Source organism: Ammospiza caudacuta, chromosome 4, assembly GCF_027887145.1.
Source record: "Ammospiza caudacuta isolate bAmmCau1 chromosome 4, bAmmCau1.pri, whole genome shotgun sequence".
In the NCBI taxonomy this organism is placed as follows: domain Eukaryota; kingdom Metazoa; phylum Chordata; class Aves; order Passeriformes; family Passerellidae; genus Ammospiza; species Ammospiza caudacuta.
Window position 1 is genome coordinate 28,063,090 of NC_080596.1, and position 20,642 is coordinate 28,083,731.

General features: G+C 43.5%; 1 protein-coding gene and 1 long non-coding RNA gene across 2 annotated transcripts; one reads left to right on the forward strand and one right to left on the reverse strand.

Annotated features, from left to right (window-relative positions):
* Positions 1–1,215: 1,215 nt before the first annotated feature.
* METTL14 (methyltransferase 14, N6-adenosine-methyltransferase subunit) lies at positions 1,216–18,295 on the forward strand. Its single transcript, XM_058803710.1, has 11 exons — positions 1,216–1,322; positions 1,412–1,500; positions 2,673–2,760; positions 6,841–6,921; positions 7,293–7,380; positions 9,831–9,921; positions 11,366–11,507; positions 12,777–12,869; positions 13,579–13,695; positions 15,901–16,111; positions 16,880–18,295. The coding sequence occupies exons 1-11, from the start codon at positions 1,257–1,259 to the stop codon at positions 17,191–17,193; spliced, it is 1,380 nt and encodes a 459-aa protein (XP_058659693.1). The 5' UTR covers positions 1,216–1,256; the 3' UTR covers positions 17,194–18,295.
* Positions 12,050–20,018, reverse strand: LOC131556827 (uncharacterized). The gene is made up of 3 exons (XR_009274664.1): positions 19,762–20,018; positions 19,557–19,667; positions 12,050–12,237 (listed from the first exon to the last, which is right to left on the reverse strand). It is a non-coding gene; the product is annotated as an uncharacterized LOC131556827 (long non-coding RNA).
* Between the last annotated feature and the right edge of the window lie 624 nt (positions 20,019–20,642).

Here is a 20,642-nt window from a genome sequence, read left to right on the forward strand (position 1 = left end):
TAAACCAATCTCAAAGGATGCCAACATCACTGCAGAAAATGGAGAACAAGAAGAAAGAAGGACTAGTCACACCCTGGTTCCTCCATCTTGTCCCCATAACCCATACCAAAAATCCTAAAATCTACATTTTCATCCTGTGAATACTTTATTATTACACCATTCAAGCCTCTGTGACTTTCACGTCCTCATACAAAACTGGCAATTGGCTGCAAGGGTTGAAATCAAGCCACCAGGTGTTCTGGGCAGCATGCCAGGGTCTCCAAGCCCCCCGACGGGGTTCTTGGCAACTCTGGACATCCAAAGGGATGTGCTGAGTTCCCACAACATTAGTCTGGACTTCTTTAATTTCCTTCTCTTCATGCATCTTTCTCAGTTTTCAGTGTGACCATGTGACCTGCATAATGTCATTGTCATGTACACAATATTAAAAAAAGGAGAATATTCACACATTCAAAAAAAGGAGAAAAACATCTTGTATCACTAAAGTGTGTCAGTATCTGGCACTCAGAAACCAGCAGAGGAACAGCATGCTGTGTGTAGCAGGGACCTGATCGTCACTTCTCAGCTCTTGCTGCCCACATCGCTGCGTCTGGCAATTACAGTGTCAGGAGAGCAAACATCAGCATTAATTATAACTGTGGGATAATTGTAATGTTGCTTTATTCTTTCGTTAAGTTTCCTTTTGTGAGACAGTAGGGACTGACATTTGTTGCAGGCCTTTATTTCCATCTTTATTGTTCACTGCATTCTGAATAGTTCTCAGAAAGTCAGCATGAAATATGGATTAGATACATTCCCAGACAGATAGTACAGAGGAGCGGGGGGACAGGAGGAAGCAGGAAAGACACCAAAAATCAGATTAAAAGAGCTTCAAAGATTCTCTTTCCTCTTAGCGGAAGTTTCTAAAGGATCAGAAGATGAAGCAAAACATGAAGGTTAACCTACGAATAACCACGCTGGATACTGGAATTGGATACAAAGGACGTACTTTAGAAAAACCGACCAGGTGCTTAAGTGGTCACAGCCGTGACACGGGCTGAGCCGGGTGTCGCCTCAGGGGTGGTTCCGTGCACTGCAGCGCCCGAGTGAACGTGAAGCTGACATCTACACCAGAACATCACCGGCATCCCTCGGGAACGGGCGGTGCGCCGACACCGGGATTTCCCTGCGGGAATTGCTCGGCACGGAAGTGACGCGCGGCCGGGAAGTGACGGCGGCGGCGGCGGGAGCGCGGCAGCGCGGGGCCGGTGCGGGCCATGAACAGCCGCCTGCAGGAGATCCGCGAGCGGCAGAAGCTCCGCCGCCAGCTCCTGGCGCAGCAGGTACGGCCGGGAGCAGCCGAGGCACCGGGGCGCTGCGGGGCGGGGGACCGGGCTAGCCGCGAAGTGACTTTGTGTTTGCCGCTGTGCAGCTGGGGGCCGAGAACGCCGACAGCATCGGCGCCGTGCTCAACAGCAAGGATGAGCAGCGGGAGATCGCGGAAACCAGAGAGACCTGCAGGTCTGTATGGGAGGGCGGTGGCTGTGCAAAACTGGGGGGCTGCATAGGAGAGCAGGCCCGGCAAGCGCCGTGGGATTGCCCTCGGTAGAAGGAAACTCAGTAATTAGTCACATCAGAGCCGCGACTAAGGCGAGTAGGGTTTAGTTATTCCCTTCTAAGAGCAGGTTGGAAATGCAGGCTGACTTGTTTCTGGTGTGAAAAAGCTACTGTGTAAGAAAACAGATCTGAGTTTAGAATGGGCCGTCTGCTTGGGTCCCAGAGCCTTCATGATTCTGCTGAGCACAGTTCAGGGCAGTTCAGTTTGAAAGTTCGCATGAAACTACAGATACGTCTAGGACAGAGCATGTACTACTTATCATCTACTACTTATCAAATCAAATAAAATCTACTGCTTATCTTCCCCTCCAAGCTGTGTCTTCCTCCTTGATTTTTTCCCCTGCTTTTACAACATCTGTCTGGTTAGTTTTGGCCTGTTTTGGTCCTTTGCACTGCATCAGATGTAATCCAGATGTAATCCCAGTCCATTTTTTCTTCCCAATTTTTTTTCCCCCTTCAATTTAAATTCCTTTGATGATATCTCCATTCCAGAGTGTTTGTAAGTCCTTCTTTTCTGTTTCGGCCTTCAATGGTGAAATGAAATTGAAGGGGAATTTTGGCAAGCTTTGGTCCTGCACTTGTTGGCATACAGGCCTTTTCATGGCTTTTGACTTTGGCAAGGATTTTTAAGTACCCATGCCATACCCATCCTCCCTCTCAAGTTGTGTCTTCCTCCTTGATTTTTTTCCCCTGCTTTTGCAACATCTGTCTGAACAGGCGTAATTTTGTAAATAAACTGCTTTGGGGTAAAACAAGGTGTACCTTTTAGAACAGAAAAATCCAGAGAACTGGAAGGGAATGAGCTTAATTCTGTAGATATACTGCGTTGGTTAAAATAAGCTGTACTTTTGAGAGCAGAAAAATGAGAAAGGCAAGGAAATTATTCTTTTCAAGAGTTCTATTCTTAATAAGTTGTGCTGAACTGAAATATACTGAGAGAGGAATAGCTTTTCATGTATGATGTTTTGAAATAGTTTCAAATTTGTAACATGCAGACAAGGGATATTATCAAAGATTCCTGAACATTTTTCTTTGGAGACAGAAACTTTCTTATGAGGAATTTTGGCTCTTCATAGGGCTGCTTATGATACTTCTGCACCAAATGCAAAACGTAAATATCCAGATGAGGGAGAAGCTGATGAGGAAGAGATTGAAGAATATAAGGTAAGAAAAGAGGAAAAAGTTACTTTTCTTTGGTGTTGTGTCCCCGAGATACTTAGAAAATTTTTGTGTACATTAAAATAAATGTGATGTGTATGCATCCTTTAATATGTATGTTCTACAGTGGCATCTCCCTTGATGCCTTGCACTGCAGAAGTGTAAGAGAGAGAACATAGATGCTACATTGTTCACCTCAGGTGTGCAATGAGCTGTGCACTCACCAAACCCCAGTGTGTGGAGGCTTAATTAATGCTGCTCCTAGGAGGAGGCAGGCCTAGGAGTCAGTGCCCAGGGAACAGCACTGAGCCATGGCTGGCTGTGGGAGGAAGCAGTAAAATGTGTGTGTGCTTGGGGAAACACAGAAAGAAGCTTGACCAGAATTTCATTGTGTCAAAAGAAAAGTTGTGCAGTTAGCAGCAAGCACAGGCCATGGGATGAGACAAGGGAGGCTGAGAGTGTCTCCTGGCCCATCTGTTCAGTGCCAAGGAATGCAGTTCTGGATGAGTGGAAGAAATAGGGGATCCTGAGGGAATTGGAAGTAAGAGGCTTGGTTCGGGATGTTCTTTTAAGGGTCCAAGATGTCCAGCAAGAGTTAGGTTAAAAAAAACAAACCAAAATGCCTCCATGGTCATTGAAGTGTCAAACTCTCATGCCCTTCACTTTTCAAATGCTCATCCCAAAGCTATGTGACAGCTTTCTCCTCATGTGATGTTTTGGCCAAGATAAGAGGTACAAAGGCATGATTATGATACAGCTGTCTTTATGATTTGGTTTGGGATCTGGTTGCAGTGTGTGTCCTCCTCCCTTTTTTCCATGTCCTAATAGCCTTTTTTCTGTGGTTAAATCCAATCACTGTCAGTGTATATGAAATAGTTCAGTGTCTGCTACTCTCTTGGATGAAATAGTAATTTTTTTAATACAAAGCCTTCGTCATGTTACACTTGTGTACAGTTTTGTAAATCTTCCTGTAATAATGTCTACCTTTTATCTTACTAAACTAAAAAGTTAATGTATGATAGGATGGTTTTTGATTGTTTACTTTGAAAATCTCTCTGTGAAGGGACAGACACTATTTTTAACATGATGTTAGTCTGTATATCCTGTTTAGTAAAGAAATTGTCACCATGAGGTAGACTGCTGTTTGTGAACCAGTGTTTTAATTCTTGCATTAGTGATCGGTTAATATAAATTAATTTTACTTCTTCATCAAGTACATGGTAAAGAACTAAATTTTTACTACCTATAAAGTATATGTGGGTAAGTTACTTGGGTTGGCAAAGTACATGAATCTTATCATTAAGATTTTCTTAATCATTGTGGAGAAGACTTACCCTGAGGTGAGCTGTAACCACTTGCAAGTGGCCAGACTTTTTCTATGTTGTTGAAATGGAAGAATATTTTAATAACAGTAGCTCAGACAAAATTCAGTTAAGCAGATGAACAGACTTAAGAAACTTGAAACCCCAGAGCAGAACATCTATTGTGGAGTCATCAGCTGTTTCCTGCAGGCATTGCTAATTCTCTATTGGCAAGGAGATAAGAACAGTAAAATTCCATCTGCATTTTCCTGAGCTCTCTGAGCCTGCTTAAATTTAGTCTTCTAATATGAAGTCATACAAAAATCTGCATCCTTAAGGTGTCAAGCCCTATTGTATTGTGTTTAATGCAACTTAGACAAAAGCAATAGTAGCCTTAACTAGAACTGTTGTGGACAAGTTTTGCCAGTTTGCCAGTTTTGTTTGGAAAATCAGAGGTATTTCTGATGTGAAGGGACTTGTGTCTATACCCTTGACTTGCAGTGTTGGGTTCTATGTGATGGGATCGGGAAAGTCTTATGAAGTTATTTCAACTTTTTGTGCCCTGGCTTCACATTTGGTGGAAGTGAATGTACCCTCAAACCTGTGTGAGAGCAGTTTCTAAGATAAAAGGTGAAGTATTTTACTTTTCTTAGCCATGTAGGAAGATCTGATTAAAAGAAAAAAAATAAAGGCAATGTGTTTTCATTTTGGTGGGTTTTTTAATTTCTGTGTGTCTGTTTTTGGCTTTTTTGTAGCCTAAGTGTGAATTTATAGTGGTGATTCTTCATTAGGCTCGGGCTGATGTGAGAACAAAGGGCATCACTGACTCCAGTCTGGCAGCTTGGCTCTGGTCTTGGAGCCTGGCTCTGCCTTGCCAGCCTTGGGAGGTGGGTGATAGGGAAGAGATGCACTATTGGAAAAAGGAATCATGGATATTTTTAAGTCAGGAAGTTCAGTTGTGGTTTTGGAGAGGTCCTAAAATACTCCTTTCTTGTGGAATTGTAACAGTTGTCCCAGGGTTAGCTGAGCTCCCTTATGTTTATTTGGAAGTGAGAAGCAATGGGATTAGAGTCTGCTGCCACTGTGAGGCCCCTGTGGGAGCTGTGAGTGCTGCTCCACCTGCTGCCTTCCCCAGGTGATTTGGTTCCATTGTTTGAGCCTGTCTGAGTGTCTGCTGTGTGGAGTACAAAAGCGCTTGTGGTTCTATTTTGCTGTCAGCCAACCTAATTTGAGACTGCCCCGTTCTACTTTGTTGGTGCAAGCAGAGGCCTGCAGGCTTGGGATGCTTCCATGCCATTGTTGTGGAGGCTGAAGAAAGCTTTCTTGGTTGAATCATGGATTCCATGTATCTCCACTCATTTGAAGCAAGCTATGTTTGAATATTGTGGGGTGTTCCTGTTTCCCTAACTCAGCAGCTTCTATAGCAGATGCTTTGGAAAACACAGATAATTAATGTACAAGAACCTAGTATCTTGTGTTACTGCTGGTGTCATTCTGTCTCTGCTGTGACTGTTTCCTTTCCCTCTGAAAGTTGGTGGTGTGGGCTTTTGTTTATGGCCACAAGACTTTTTAAACTGCTTACAAAGGCATAAAAGAGAACTGGGATCACTCGGGTATCTAACTGGTACTTATCATCAAAAGGACAAGATTTAGAGAAAGATGAAAGAGGGAAACAGGTGTAACTTATGATGGCATAAGCAGTTTTTAGTAAAATGCAAGCTTTCAGCTTTTTTTTTTGACCTGAATAACACTTGCTGCTGCTTTTCTGTGCACTTCTTTTCTTGCAAACACTGTTGCTGTTTCTGATTGTAATATTTTTTTTTATCTGGTTAGACAAGCAAAAAGACGGTGTATCTCTAAGTTCACCACGTGAATGGGGAAGGGGAAGCTGTGACCTGTTTATCCCATCAGGCATTTCAGAAGTCAGTCCAAAGCTCCACCTTGGAAATAATAGAAGTTTACTTGAAGATTTCAACATTTAGAGGGATCAAAATTGGGAGGAACAGCACTTAATTTTTTATTCTGCATTGAGACAGCTTATGTAGTAGCATAGAGTAAATACAGCTGTGATAATATGGCAAATTATATCAATTTAGTCGTTCTTCAGTTGTACTTCTGTGTTCTATAAATCTGTATACTGGGTTGGTCCAGGGTCAGTGGGAGGGCAGTGATGTGAAGTGAGTCTCTCTTGAGTTTCTGTTCTCTCTGAGTTCTGTGTTGAATGTTCAGAGTATGTCAGTGTTAACAGATCTCTTGAGTCCCAGAAACGGTTGAATGAACAGTTAGTGGCTCTCTAGGTGTTTTAATGTAAATTCTGGGGCTATAGAAGAGAAAGTTATATTTAAGGGCAATCCAGATGCAATACTGACCTGTACCATGAGCTGTTTCTTCAAAGTGTGGACTTTGCTAAGACTGGGAAATAAGAGATGACTGTCCAGATATAAATGCTCAAAAGTTCTGCTGCAGAATAATATTGACAAAATCTATACTTTCAGTCCAAAGAATAAAAGTTTTGTGGGACAAAAATGTAAAGCACTGTCAGGGGCTGCAAGTGAAGGAGTTTTTACTTTTTTCTTCTTTCAGAGGCCTTTCCCAATAACACTCTCCTTGTTGGTGAGAGAGGTGCAGACCTTTTGGGGAATAGGTATTTTTTTCCCCTGCTTGAACAGTGGAGCTGGATCTGCTGTTTGTACAGTCTATTTCTCCTTATGATCTGCTTCTTAAGCAAAGGACAGAAACAGCTTGATCTTGTGTGCACGCTTGTAATACCTGCTTTATTTCCAAGGATGAAGTAGAGCTGCAGCAAGATGAAGAAAACCTGCCTTACGAAGAAGAGATTTACAAAGATTCCAGTACCTTTCTTAAGGTGAGGTGCTTTTGCAATTGGAAGTGTAGTCAAAGCTGGCCTAGTTGTCTTAAACTGTTTTTGCAACTGATGGGATCTGAAATACAGCTTTAAAGGCTGAAGTAGTGGCTTGGAGCTCACAGGTACAGAAGTTGCCTGTGACAGTTCTGACTGTAACTGGTGTTTGCATTATTCTGAGGCACATCACACTGGGCTGCAGGAATGGTGGGCCTGGGTTGGAGCTAAAAGAATGGTCTTGACCAGGGGAAATATAAGGGCATGTTGAAAAGATAATCTGCTCCTTTCTCATTTATCAGACTAACATGTACAATGTGTCTGTGTATGTCCACTTGTCTCCTGTTGTTCTCACTGAACTTCTTCCTGTTCTCCAGGGCACTCAGAGCTTAAATCCACACAACGATTACTGCCAGCACTTTGTGGATACAGGACACAGACCTCAGAACTTCATCAGAGACGTTGGTATGTTGCAGCCAGGAGCTGTTTGAGGATGACTCATTTGATTCAATAGCACTTCTTTTTCCTCCCCTTTTGTAATTCCTTACAGTTTCTGAGAAGTGTAGGTACACAAACTCTTCCTAGTTTTTTGTCTCAGTGTGCATACTACCAGTATAGGCATCTACATGAATGGTTTTATTTGCAGTTACTTAGGAGGTCATTACTGCCAAGGCTGTTCTTACCCTTAGTTTTATTTGAAAGTATTGCACCAGGAAGACTTTTTTTCCAACCTAAGCTATTTTGATTCCAGAAAGTAGACAGGTTTAATGAGGAGATCTTGAAAGCTCTGGAAGTTTACAGTTCAGCTGTGTACTGGGCTGTATTGCCTCTTAAGCATGTAAAGTATGGGAAATAATGACATTTAAGTCAGGAAGCAATATGGATAATGTTTCTCAGCTAAGTTAGGTAACTGCTGACAGCTCGTTAGCATGCCCTGGTATAGAGGATGTTGCTTTTCAGGTTGACATTTATCCAGACATAACTTACTACTCAAATAATGCTGCACTGGGCCTGAACTTAAACTTGCTAAAACTAAGGCACGGTTTGGTCCTGTTTCCCAGAATAGGTGCCTGGCATTTGGCTTTTAAAAGGAGCAGGACATCTCCCTCTGCAGTTTTATGCAACAGTTCTTTATATTTTTCCTAGTGTAAGGTTGCCAAGGCAAGGGGGTTGTGTTTTTAAATGGCAGCCCAAAGAGGTTTGATTTGCCTCCAGAGGCTTTTCGTTTATTCTTCTCTGTTTTGTGAATGGTTCTGTGAAACACATCTGGGCTGTTTTAATTCAATTGGATCTTTATGCCAAAAGCCCTTGGCCTTCACAGTTACGTACTTGAGGCAGTCCTGCACTCTTCTCGGAAATGGAGGAACAGCAGCCCCTGTTGTATGCCATGACTGCTGTGTAATGGATGGGGAAGGAACAGGACAAACAGCCAGTGTTGGTGAGGAGATGAACAGGGAAGGGACAGGACAAACAGGCAGAATTGGTGTGGAGATGAACAGGGAAGGGACAGGACAAACAGGCAGTGTTGGTGTGGAGATGAACACCGCAGCAGCAGGGCCAGAACCTTTACCAGGGCTGAGCAGTGTCAAGCTGTACATTGGTGAGCACACGTTTCCCACACCATGATCCCAACTCTGCTGAGGTGCTGTGTGTTAGTGCACGTGGCCCAAAGAGAAACAAATGGTTTTAAGAGAACACCCAGCTGTATCTTTTTGATGTTGCTGTTGGAAAAGAGGGAGAGACCTGTGGCTCTACGTTTGGTTAGTTTGAGGGTTTTTGATTGAAAATTGTTTTGCGTCTATTGCTTAGCTGCTGTTGCCCAGGGGTATTGGACTCACAATGGCTGGGAGCAGCACAGTAGTGGAAATTGGGAGAACACGGCAGTAGCTTTAAGCTGCTACATATGCAAAAAAAAGGATGAAAAGAACTTTTGGGTGTTTCATGCACAAGTGGAAAGAGATAATAAAGGTTAGGTACTGAGAACTTCACTTTTATTGTTGCATTCCTAGGATTGGGACTTAAGAAGTTTGAATTTAAATAAGGAGAGAGATGAAGGGTTCGTGGGTTTGGGTGAAGTTTTCCCTCCCCAATTTATTAGTACCATTCCAAGTTGTACTTTTAAATGAACATGAAGCCGAAGCCTTTTAAATCACTCCTACTTAAGCTGAAGTGATACTGCTTGGGAAGCAGGAATGGTGCCCTGTTGGTCTATGCTGAACCTGCTGCTGGCAGTAGCAAACCCGTTGTCTCTAAGCGAGAATGAAATATACTTCAAAGAACATTTTCCTTTTTACAACGTTTTCTGCAAAAGATCTAATGAGGGCTCTCTCCTTTGCATTCTGTGCACATGAAAGGTTGGAAAATTGACATCATAAAGCTAAATGTCGGAGCATGTGTTCAGATCTTCATGACTGCCAACACAGCACCAAATCTCAGTGTGAGGGTTGCCTCAGGGAACCTGCCACACCCCAGGTGCCACTTTGGAAACAGTCCAAAGATTACACAAAGATTACAGAGACTATGCTGTGAATTAATATTAATTAGATCTTAATAGAAATTTTAGAGATGGGGGAAAACCAAAATAGTTTCTTTCATCATCCTGGCACTTTCAGTTTAAATGAAAGGTTGTTTCCTTCTGGTAACAGTTGTTGTGAATTCCTGATCAACTGTAGTGTTCTAGAGAAGATCAGAGCATAGACACTGCATCAGTAACAGCCCTGCTTGGCTGGGTGAGGGCAGGAGGCTTTTGTCAAGTACTGAACAAAAACTGCTTTAAAGGGTTTGCTTTGTTCTAACAAAAATTAAACTTAGGCTAAGTATTAACATTTGGACCTATTTAGAATACTGGACAATGCTTAATTGATAGAGATTTACTCTGTTAAGTAGTTGTTAACTTCATGTTTTCTTCTTCTTAGGCTTAGCAGATAGGTTTGAAGAATATCCAAAACTTAGAGAGCTCATCAGATTGAAGGATGAGCTGATATGTAAATCTAACACTCCTCCCATGTAAGTGTTCTTGTGGAAAATGCCTTTCTTCTCCAGACCTGTTTGAAGTTAGCTGTCTGCTTTGCAAATCTCTATCTTCAGCACCTGCTTAGAATTTACATTTTTTCTTTCTGTTTGTGTATACAAATGAATCAATTGAAGCATAGAAGAATAAGTTCACTCTGGTGTTGTTAGTTTGATCTAGATGTTTAATACTGTGTATAAACCAGATTTTCTTTCCAGTGTGTGATTATTTATAGTCTCTAAAGCTTTGATTTTTTTAAGGCCAAATTGTCAACTGATTTGGCTGAAGGCTTTAATTTGAGAACTAAGAATATCATGTGGTGGTGAATCTCACGTTATCATGTGGTTTATGATAACAAGAGCTTTAAAAAATTTGCCTCTTAATATAACCTTAGCTTTTCTTTTAGCAGCTGGTTTCTGTATAGTGTTCAGCTATTATCTCAGTGTCCATCAATCACCTGTTATTTTGGAATTGAAGACAAAAATGTTTAGGCTAACTAAAAGTCCTTGTTTTTGCTGAATGCCAGACACAGCCTCAGTGTGCAGCCTGTTGCTGCAGGGATTCAGACCTCTCTGAACTTAACCTTATGCTTGTCACATGCAGTAGTCTTGATCTGTACCGCAAAATCCCCCTTATTTAATGATAGTCACATAAAACCCTATTAAATAGTTGTCTGAACAACTGAGGGCAAACTGCAAACTCAACCTGCTCTTTTAAGCTAGGCATGTGTTTTGGTCATAAAGTACAAAAGTAGGAAAACCAGTAATCAAATGCTGCCTTCTGACAACACCTAGTACACATGGAATCTTTTTTTGGGAAGGGGAAAGGTGGTGGTCTATTATTAGCTTTACTAAAGTTAAAGGAATTTAGGGGAGAGCAGTGTCATTTTTTGGTAGTGGTGGAGCAGTGAGTGGTGTGCAGGTGTGAAGGAGAGTCATAAGAGTGTGCGTGAGCATGTATTTAATGGAATCAGTGGGGGGGGAATTCCACTTGGTACAGGAATAGGGAAATACATGGAATACTTGTATAACTATATAAAAAGTAACAATGTTTCTAGTATTTAGAGTCTTTGGAATAATTCTAAAAATATGACACTTTCCCAGTTAGCCAGGCAGTGAGTGTTTGCTTCTGAAATGTTTCCTCCTATGGATGTACAGAGAGTGCAATGAGTCTGCACTAGGTATTTTTGTACAGTCTGTGTGGACATCTTTTTCCTGCTTGCTAAGTTAGAAGCCTAAAAACTGTTTATTAAGACTAGTTAAAAACCACAATGCAATAGCATCTAGCCTTGATTCAAGTGAGGATGTGTAATGTATCTAGCATTTGAGATGTACAACCCACCCAGGAGACCCTGCTCTTAACTGGCTGCACAGAAGTGTGTGGAGTGTAGTTCAGTGTTGAACCTTGTCTGATGCAGTCTGGCATAATCTGTTTAAACAGGTATTTGCAAGCAGACTTGGAAGCCTTTGATATTAGGGAACTGAAGTCCAAATTTGATGTGATTCTCCTGGAGCCACCATTGGAAGAATATTACCGAGAGACTGGCATTACTGCCAATGAAAAATGCTGGACCTGGGATGATGTAAGTACCTGTTTTGCTGTGAAGAGCATTTCATACATTTTTTTAAGCAAATAGTTTCAGGGTTTAATTTAGCAAATACAACTTTTTGTTCTCTCTGAGCCTGGCTGAAAACTTGAACCTAGTAATAGTGGGTTTTCTGTCTGCCCTTACCTCCACTGAGCTTTCTCTTTGATTTTTGGCTGTTGAAATACTGACTGTCCTGAATTGAAAAGATTCCCTTGTTTCTTGAAATTCTTGAGATTATTAAGGCATGTTTTTTAATATGCTGCTCTTCTAGTAAAAAGTGCAGGTTAGTTTGCTTTACTGACATTCCTCGATTCTCCAGGTATTGATTGGGTAGGAAATTTTGATGGTCAAACCAGTAATAATCCCTGGAAACAAAATAGATAAACCTCATTTGTGGAAGTCTTTCTCTTGTATTTATTCAAAAATGGTGCCTGCAAGTGCTGCCCAGCGAAAAAACATTCCATCCTAACAAAAAAATTAGAGTGTGGGAGGCGGGACTCATCTTCCCAGTGTGAACTTACATCCTCCTAGAATGGCTCCTACTGCATTATTTTTCCTCGGAATGGCATTGAATGAAGCTTGATTTGATGTGTTAGCAAGTTAGAGATGAATCCTTTCAATTTGTGATGACTAACAGATGCTTTGCATTCCAAGTTATTTCATCTTGAATGTTACTCATTTGCCATTGTTGAACCACTGTTCTCATAAATTCTGGCTGCTTTTCCTGAAAGTGAAAATGGAGAGAATGTCTTTCCTATTTAGTGATAGGAATTAAGCTGAGATTTTTAGAATGTCTTCACAACCTTCATGTGAGTACTTACAGAGAGGAAAAGAAACAGAGTACTGTTGCTTCTGTATTAAATATTTTTGCTGTCAGTGGAATGATAAAACAAAGCAGAGATTTGAGGAGGAGACCATGTGGATTGCGTTGGCCTTTTAAGTCTAGAATTTCTGATACAGGTAGAATTTCTGTTTGTGATGGTTTCAGCCTAGCCCCAGGCAGCCACTCGCTCACTCCCCCACCAGTGGGATCAGGGAGAGAATTGGAAGGGTAAAAGCTGGAAAACTCAAACCTTGAGACAGACAGTTTAAGCACACAAGTAAAGCAAAACAAGGAATTAGTTCCCTGCTTCCCTTGGGCAGCCCCCAGCTGTGCTTCCTGATGGTTTCTGTGACAATGCCTCAAGACTTAGTATTCTTCCTGATGGAACTGGTGATTTGTATTTAATTGAGAAATGTTTTTATTGCACTTATTATTATTAGATCATGAAATTGGAAATTGAAGAAATTGCAGCCCCAAGGTCATTTGTGTTTCTGTGGTGCGGCTCGGGCGAGGGTCTGGATCTCGGCCGAGTGGTAAGATGTTGTTTTAATTCAATTTATCAGGGACAGGCTTAAGAGTTTATTTTTATCTTTGACTTTTCCCTGTATAGAATTCTCAGCCCTAACTACTGAGGGATGTTTTGTTACTGTGTTAGAGGATATGTGATTTTAAATGGCATTAACTGTTTAGATGCTGTAAATGTCCAGCTGAGTCACTGACTGTGTGAGGAAGCATAATTCCTTGGCGTTGTGGTTTGGATGTATGTGTGGTAACAGAGGAGTAGGTTGCCAAGTTACAATTTTTTAATGGAACTCTCAGTAGTTTTCTGCCGGAAATGGCATGAAATGGCATGAAATGCATGCTAGGAGAAAGGTCCTACTGTTTCATAAATTGGGATACAGTTGTCGTCTTTCTACATGGGAAACGTTGCTCGTGTTGGGGATGCTGCACTAAGAATTCCCAATTGGCTCCTGCAGTGCTGAAACCTTCTTTATTTAGTTCAAGCAGTGCTTTGCATGAAAACAATTCACAGACAACTGTTTAAGGGTAGCTGTGATTACTGATCTCTTTGCTTTGGCTGTTTTCAGTCTGAAGTTGGCCACATAGACTGGGCTTGGTCCTAGACAGGTTTGTAGTAGCTGTCCTTGAATAAGAGAAGTCAAGGGCCTAAGTGAGTGTTCAGTTCAGGTCACTTGATGTTTTTATGTAGTGTGAACTGGTTTATTTATTTCTAACATTTAGTGTCTGCGCAAATGGGGTTACAGAAGATGTGAGGACATTTGCTGGATTAAAACAAATAAGAACAACCCTGGCAAGACCAAGACTCTAGACCCCAAGGCTGTCTTCCAAAGAACCAAGGTAAAGGAAAGGATTGGCTCCATTCCTCCTCTGTTTCCATTCTGTCTCTGTGCTGATGACACAGCCAGTGTTGGTGACAGGCTTGTGAGAAAGCCAGCAGGAGGACTTGCAAGTTCTGTTCTGCAAAGTACATTTTATGGAACTAAACTTAGCAATAGAATCTGACTAAAGTCAATGTCAAAAGTCTTTTAAATCTGTAGATTTTAACTGAATCTATTAATAAAAAACAGCTATAGAAGATTGGCTACTGGTTCTAAATGCACACAAAGTGTGCGCCCGAGTTTGGACCAGAGAGAAGCCTGGAGGAACCAGAGCATCTCCTGCCTTCCTGGAGATGACTGTATAGCACAAGTGACAGAATGGGTCAGCTTGGTTTAAACCAAACTTTTGTTTTAAGATGTTTTGTAGAGGATGTGTATTGAAGGAGGTACAGAGAAAAAAAAGTGTTCTGGTTTGTGACTCAAATATCTGTTGATCAGAAACTTGGAGAAATGTTAATGAGACTCATAAATAGTTAATTTGGGTATATGTGAGTGTAACTGGAAGTTTTACTGAGTATAGAGAGCTGATTGGCAATTTATTCATTTCAAGTTGTCCTTCCCTTCCATTTCAAGGGCTCCTTCCCTTATTCATTAATCATTCATTAGCATTAAACATCCTCAAGTCTGTCTAAAATTGGCCATTGTTAGGAGTATAAACTTCCCTTTAGGATATCTGGAATCTTTCTTTGACTTGCATTTACATTAATCTGAAGTTTGTTTGAAGGTGTGTTGTATTAGTTATAAATATTTAAAAGTATAAATATTGTGTGTTTATTGCATATAGTACTGCAAATGTGTGCAGTTTGCTCATGAGGGCAGGGTTTAACACAGGAGGATTTGAGGGGACTTATGTCTTTGTTTAGCACAGAAAAATAGTTTCTGGTATGGGAGAATTCCTGTTTATGGAGCGAGAGTTGAGCTGAGGTCACTGTTTGTGATAAACACTGAAAATGGAGTGAGTTTGCTCTGACTAAACACTGTTTCAAGCTGTGTTTGCCAGTGCTTAGAGCAGAAATGTGTTCTGTTGTGTTTGGCTGAGGCCTCTCTCCAGGGATGCTCAGTGCTGTGCCACCTGTCAGAGAATCCCAGTAGTTGTGAGTGACATACCCTGTGGTATGGAAGTAAACGGTTGGGGATAGTTCTCCTAAGGACTAGACTGAGGAGGCTTGGCTTGGTGGGTGATTTGCTTAGCAGTATTCTGCCTTTCCCTTAGGTAAATTCTAGGTCCAAAGCCGCGTTGCGTAAGTGCAACACCATCTGCACAGATGTGACAGGTCTGATATTGTGCCTTTCATGTTTACCCACTCACTCTGCAAACCCTTTCCAAAATTCAGGAATGGTTACGTTCTCTTGTCTGCAGCTGTTTCCTGAGCCATCTGGTGGCACTTAGTGAGTCAGAGCATTTGATCCTGGGAACATCTCTCATCCAAGATTGATATTCCCAGAAACAGAGCTCTGAAATGACTATGTAGGAGCCCCTTTTCATCCTGGAACAACCCTCATTCATGGGTGCCACATTTCACTCACTCAGATGTCTTCAGTGTTGTAGAAGGAAGGACAATGATGCATGTTACAGCTCAAGAACATTTCTAATGCTGATGAGCTGCCTGAGAGTGTGATGGTGGTTGTGGGGTTTTATGCAGTAATATCTTCTAGAAAGGAACCTGAGGGGAATTCTGAGGGTCCCTTTACTGACAGAGGTACAGTATGAAAAAGTACTTATTATTTCCACTGCCTGTTTCATGACTGAAAACTTTTCAAGTTATTATATAAATAAAGTTAGGATCAGAATGCTAAGACAGGTATTAATCAGAATTAATAACCATTCCTTGCTCTTGTCATCATGCTTTTCTCTTTTGCCTTGTGGAGACTTCTCAGCCTTTCCAGCCTAGAGTTCTCTAATTGAAAAAGTCCATGTAGCTGACTTCAGCCTTGATTTGAGTTTTACCACCTCTTAGTGGAGTTTATCAAGCTTCTGCTTAAAGTACTGCTCTGCTTTGTTCTCAGCTGGCTCCTTTTGTGGCTCTGGCTTTTCTGCTCTAGTTCTTGTTTCAGACTTTTCTCTCCTGTAAGAGTGGAATGTGCTCAGAAGTGTCCTTGCTGTCCCTTGTGCTCACCTGGCACAGCAGTGGGTGTGACAGGTGACAGCTCTGTGTGTCTGCAGGAGCACTGCCTCATGGGCATCAAGGGCACCGTGCGCCGCAGCACCGACGGAGACTTCATCCACGCCAACGTTGACATCGACCTCATCATCACTGAGGAGCCTGAAATCGGCAACATAGAGAAACCTGTGGAGATTTTTCACATCATTGAGCACTTCTGCCTCGGGCGGCGGCGGCTTCATCTCTTCGGGAGAGACAGCACAATTCGACCAGGTAACTGCTGTGTTGTTTTTGACCGAACAGCAAAATTCATTGCAGGGTCCTAAAGAGGTTTCCATATGTATGTCGTAGATCAGACAGCAGATCTGAAGGACATAGTTTTTTGCTGTTTGTGAAGATTTGTCAGTCACAGAACTGTTGTTTAGAAAGTTTATGAGAACTCTCATTTCTGTAATTTTTCCAGAAGAGAGATTCTTGTTTACCAATATTTTTGCCTATCCCTGCGTTTAATGCATCAGTGAGCATAACAAAATCCAGTTGAGATTCCTTTTCTCCCATGTGTTTATGCTTCTCAGAAAAGTGACTTCTTTTTCCAACTGCTTTTCAACCCCTATGAGCTTAGTGCTCTTGCCTGTGTCTGAAGTGGCAGTATCTCACAGTGGGTGCTGCATCTGGCATGATGCAAAATGCAAGAAATACATGGATCAGGACACATTGTTCAGGTATTCCTTCAGTGCTGCTGCCAGGGGATTCTATATGTCAGTGTCTCACAGTCAGGTTACTCTGGTAGAACTTCAGAGTCTTTTTTAAAAGCACTGTTGTGGTGTAAGGACAAGTAAGAAGAAGGGGTAGGGGTTTGTGAAAGCACAGTGTGAATGTTGCCACAGCCATGAGTAATAAAAAATTTTAAAAAATAAAAGAAAAGCAAGGCCTTAGAAATACCCAGATAAATCTTAACTTTGCAGCAACTCTAGAGGTGACTTTTCATTCTGTTCAATGAAGTTTGTTGTTGCTTCTGCTCACTGTGGTTTTGTTCCCGAGGTTGGCTGACGGTGGGACCCACCCTCACAAACAGCAACTTCAACGCAGAAACGTATTCCTCGTATTTCACGGCTCCCAATTCACACCTGACCGGCTGCACCGAGGAGATCGAGAGGCTGCGGCCCAAGTCCCCGCCACCCAAATCCAAGTCCGACCGGGGTGGCGGTGCTCCCAGGGGAGGAGGAAGAGGAGGGACTTCGGCAGGACGGGGAGAAAGGGGCAGGGAGAGGAACAGAACCAACTTCCGCGGTGAGCGGGGAGGCTTCAGAGGGGGCCGTGGAGGGACCCATCGAGGGGGCTTCCCCACCCGCTGAGGAGGTGAAGGCTGCTTCCCCTGCCTATGCCTTGACTGGGAATCTTTCCTGTAGTCTTGTTTTTCCTACAGTGAAAAACTTCCTCCTTCCTCTGGGGACTCAAGCTGGATGACTTTTACAATTGTTTTTGGTGCACACCGTTCCAGATAGTCGGCCTTGCAGTCTCAGCCCTTTACACCACGGGTAGGATGGAAATTACCCCCTTGCTTTCCACTTAGGAACCTTGCAAGCTGGAGACTTCTATTTCAGCTTCATTTTCTCCAAAACATGGATTCCTCCTCCATCGTTGGAGGCTTGGGTTTGGATTGACTTGCATTAATATGGTGGAGTGGGCATGAAATGCAGTTCTTAATTGCATGGCCACAGCAGACTTGCTGTCCTATGGAAGAAAAAGTGCTGTGTCTGTATTGACACCTATTTTAACTTCTCTGAAACCAAGGAGTAAATGAAATAAATAGGAATCTATTTTTTCTTATTTGGTTTAAACTTCCCAAATTATTCCTGGGAATAGGAAAAAGTTAATTTTTAATTTGTGGTGTATATGCACTCACCTATCGTGTCAGTAGTGGGGACAGTGGTAATTCTGTGCAGGTGTATGTTGTCCTTCCTGGAAAGCACCGAGTTGTGCATTTATGTGCAGCCCAGAAGTTGTGCACAGGTCTGGGCTGCTGCTTGAGTGGGGATCCTCCCCCAGTGTGTGTCTGTAACACCTTGTTCCTTGGGAGGGAAGAGCAGTGTCACTGCAGAGCCGTCCCAGAGACCTCGCTGGAGGGAGGGTTGCCCCGGGAGGTGGTGTGTGTGTGTGATTCCTGAAACAGGCAACGCTGAGGGAACGGAGTGCTGCCTTTCCCTGCGGGTGTTGCCCACATTGGAGAATGGCTGTTGCCAATCCAGTGCAGTGTGGAAAGAAAGTGACCCCCTTCCCTAGGTACAGTGTCTGTTTTTAGCAAAACCACAACTCTGAGCTTCTTGTGCAGTTCTTGGTAGGCTGAACAAACCCAGCTTTTGATGTCTCAGTGTCTTAGGTGAGGGTTTTGGAAAACTGGCATTTAAGTCTGAATATTTCTCCTGAAGCCCAGCTTTTAAATGACTGTCCTGTAAAGTAGTGGATTATTAAACATGTTTATCAAAGCTGATGTTTAAATATCTTTCTTAATATTTTGTGTGTTTGTTGTCTTTGAGGTTTTGGCATTGCTAAGTGGTTTCCTCTGTGCTGTTGTAGACAGGAACTGTTCTTTTGATTTTGAAGATTTTGATGGGCTGGGGAACCCTCTGGCTTTGGTCATGTTTAGCAGGAGATTGCTGTAGTGCCAATGGAAACTGCCTGTTGTTTACAGCTTGTTTCTTCCTCTGCCATATGTGCATATCTGTAGAGTGACTGGATTTGGGAAGGGGAGTTTTAAAGTTGATGTGAAAGTTGAGGGGAGTTATGAAGTTGATGGTCATTGGTGAAGTCTGCCACGGGCTATATGGAACGCACCTGAGAGAAGGTAAATGCCCTAGTAGGGACACTTTTGGTGATTTTTGCTCTAATTATGTTATTTGAAAAGTGAAGACATTTTACCTTAGGACCCCTGCTTTTGTGCCAGGGAAAAGTATTTTCTTGTTTTTCAATGAGTAGAAAACAATCATTTCCATTTCCCCCTTTTAATTACATGCCCAATACTGGTAGTTCAGTGAATGAGCTGCTTTTAACATACACTTAGGCTAAAGGGAAGAGGAGGGTCAAAAGCTATTGGATCTGAAGTGCCTCTGTATTAGTTTGTGGTGCTGCTCAAGACTTCACTGACTGAAGAAAGTCCTGACAGGGCAGGACAAGGATTGTTCTCTGTGTGGTGCCCAGATTTGGGGTTCCCTGTCAGCTGTGCTGAATTACACCCAGAGCCCCAAATTCCCTGCTCCATTCCCACTGCAGTAACCTCCCAGTGCCCCATGGAGTGTGGGCATTCCCATGCAGAGCTGCTGCCTTGGACAGCAGCTGTGCCAGGAGCCAGCAGAGCTTCCAAGGAAGCTCAGCAGCAGCACAAGGACAAGGACAGGGTTACATTCCATAGAACTGACTGTTTATAACCCTCCCCCCAGTGATGTCCCTGGGGGCACTGGACAGAGCTGCCTGGAACTGAGCTGGTTTCACCCCCTGAGCTCCAGGATGGAGAACATCCAGTTGGTGTTTAAAGCAGGAGAAGGCAGTGGCCAGATGTGCTCCCAGCCTGTGCTGGGGCAGCCCCTGTGCCCAGGGGGGAACATCTCTCCCTGCAGAAGCTCAGCTCCTCTCAGAGCCTCAGCAGTGGCCTCTACAGATTCTTTTCCCTCAGGAAAGGGATGCACATCCCTATCTTCAGCAGATCTCCAGTGGGACCTACCTGTGAAAGCTTTCCATCACTTGTGCACTTGCAGCTGGATCCTGAAAAACTCCAAACTCCATCCCACTGATTTTCAGGTATCTCTGAGGGCTCCTGTCTGGGATTCAGTATCTGTGGGGGAAGATTGCCTTGGCTTCAGTGCTGCTGATGGATGATGGCCTCAGGCTGGGCAGGAGGGAAGGGATTTGGGGTGGCTGGGACATACCTGGCAGCTGTGTGGGAGCTCTGAACCGGGAATTGCTGCGTGAGCCCCTGTGCAAACGGGCCGTGCCTCCATTCCCAGGTAATGCCAGCTGCTCCTTGGGTTCCTTCTGGGCTCCTGGTGCTCTGTGTGGGCTGGAGCATTTCCACGTGCCTGCTCAGAGCAGCCCCTGGCCCAGGAGCCACGGTGCAGGCACAGCTCCTCCTGCAGATCCCACGGACACGAGGGGCTGCTGCCTTCAGGAGCTTCTGGCTCCTCCTACCCTGTGCTCCCAGCCAGCTGGGACACCCTGAGGGAACACCCAGGAGCACGGCTGGCAGCGAGCAGGAGACACCGAGGCCTCTGGGCCCAGAAACAGCCCCGGCCCCAGCAGCCACAGTCACTTTGAGCTGGCAACGCTCACCTGCAGGAAACGCCCCCTGCCACTCTCCAGAGGAACCCTCAGGAGCTGTCTGGTTCACTTCTTCCTGGGGAAACAAAGGGACATGGTGTGAGCACATTTACAGCTGCTGGGTAAATCCTGGAAAGGGCAGAACAATCAGGGTCATGGGGAAGAGTTTGGTGCTGACAGGTGAGTGCCAGCCACCAGTTCTGCCCTAGAGCCATTGCAGGGGCTGGTGTGTAAAGCAGCATTAGCAGAAGGGAAGGAGCTGCATTTGTAGAGGAGCTCTCTTACTGGCAGCAGTCATTCCCATCCCACGCAGGACTTTGGAACAACCCTGGCATTGGCCCAGGTGTTTGGAGCAGGGTGCTGACAAGGCCAAAATTCTGTGATCAATGCACAGCTGGGCTGGTCACTCAGCATTTGACTCGATGATCCTCACAGCTCTGGAAATAAAGAGTAAAGAGTTTTCACTGAGTTTTCCCTCGTGTTTCCCTGGGCT

What these genes read in the sequence shown, in the direction of transcription:
- METTL14 (XM_058803710.1), top strand. Translation starts at nt 1,257, where the DNA reads ATGAACAGCCGCCTGCAGGAGATCCGCGAGCGGCAGAAGCTCCGCCGC. An exon ending in ATTCCAGTACCTTTCTTAAG is followed by an intron (nt 6,922 to 7,292) that starts GTGAGGTGCTTT and finishes CCTGTTCTCCAG; the next exon opens with GGCACTCAGAGCTTAAATCC. An exon ending in AGACAGCACAATTCGACCAG is followed by an intron (nt 16,112 to 16,879) that starts GTAACTGCTGTG and finishes TTTGTTCCCGAG; the next exon opens with GTTGGCTGACGGTGGGACCC.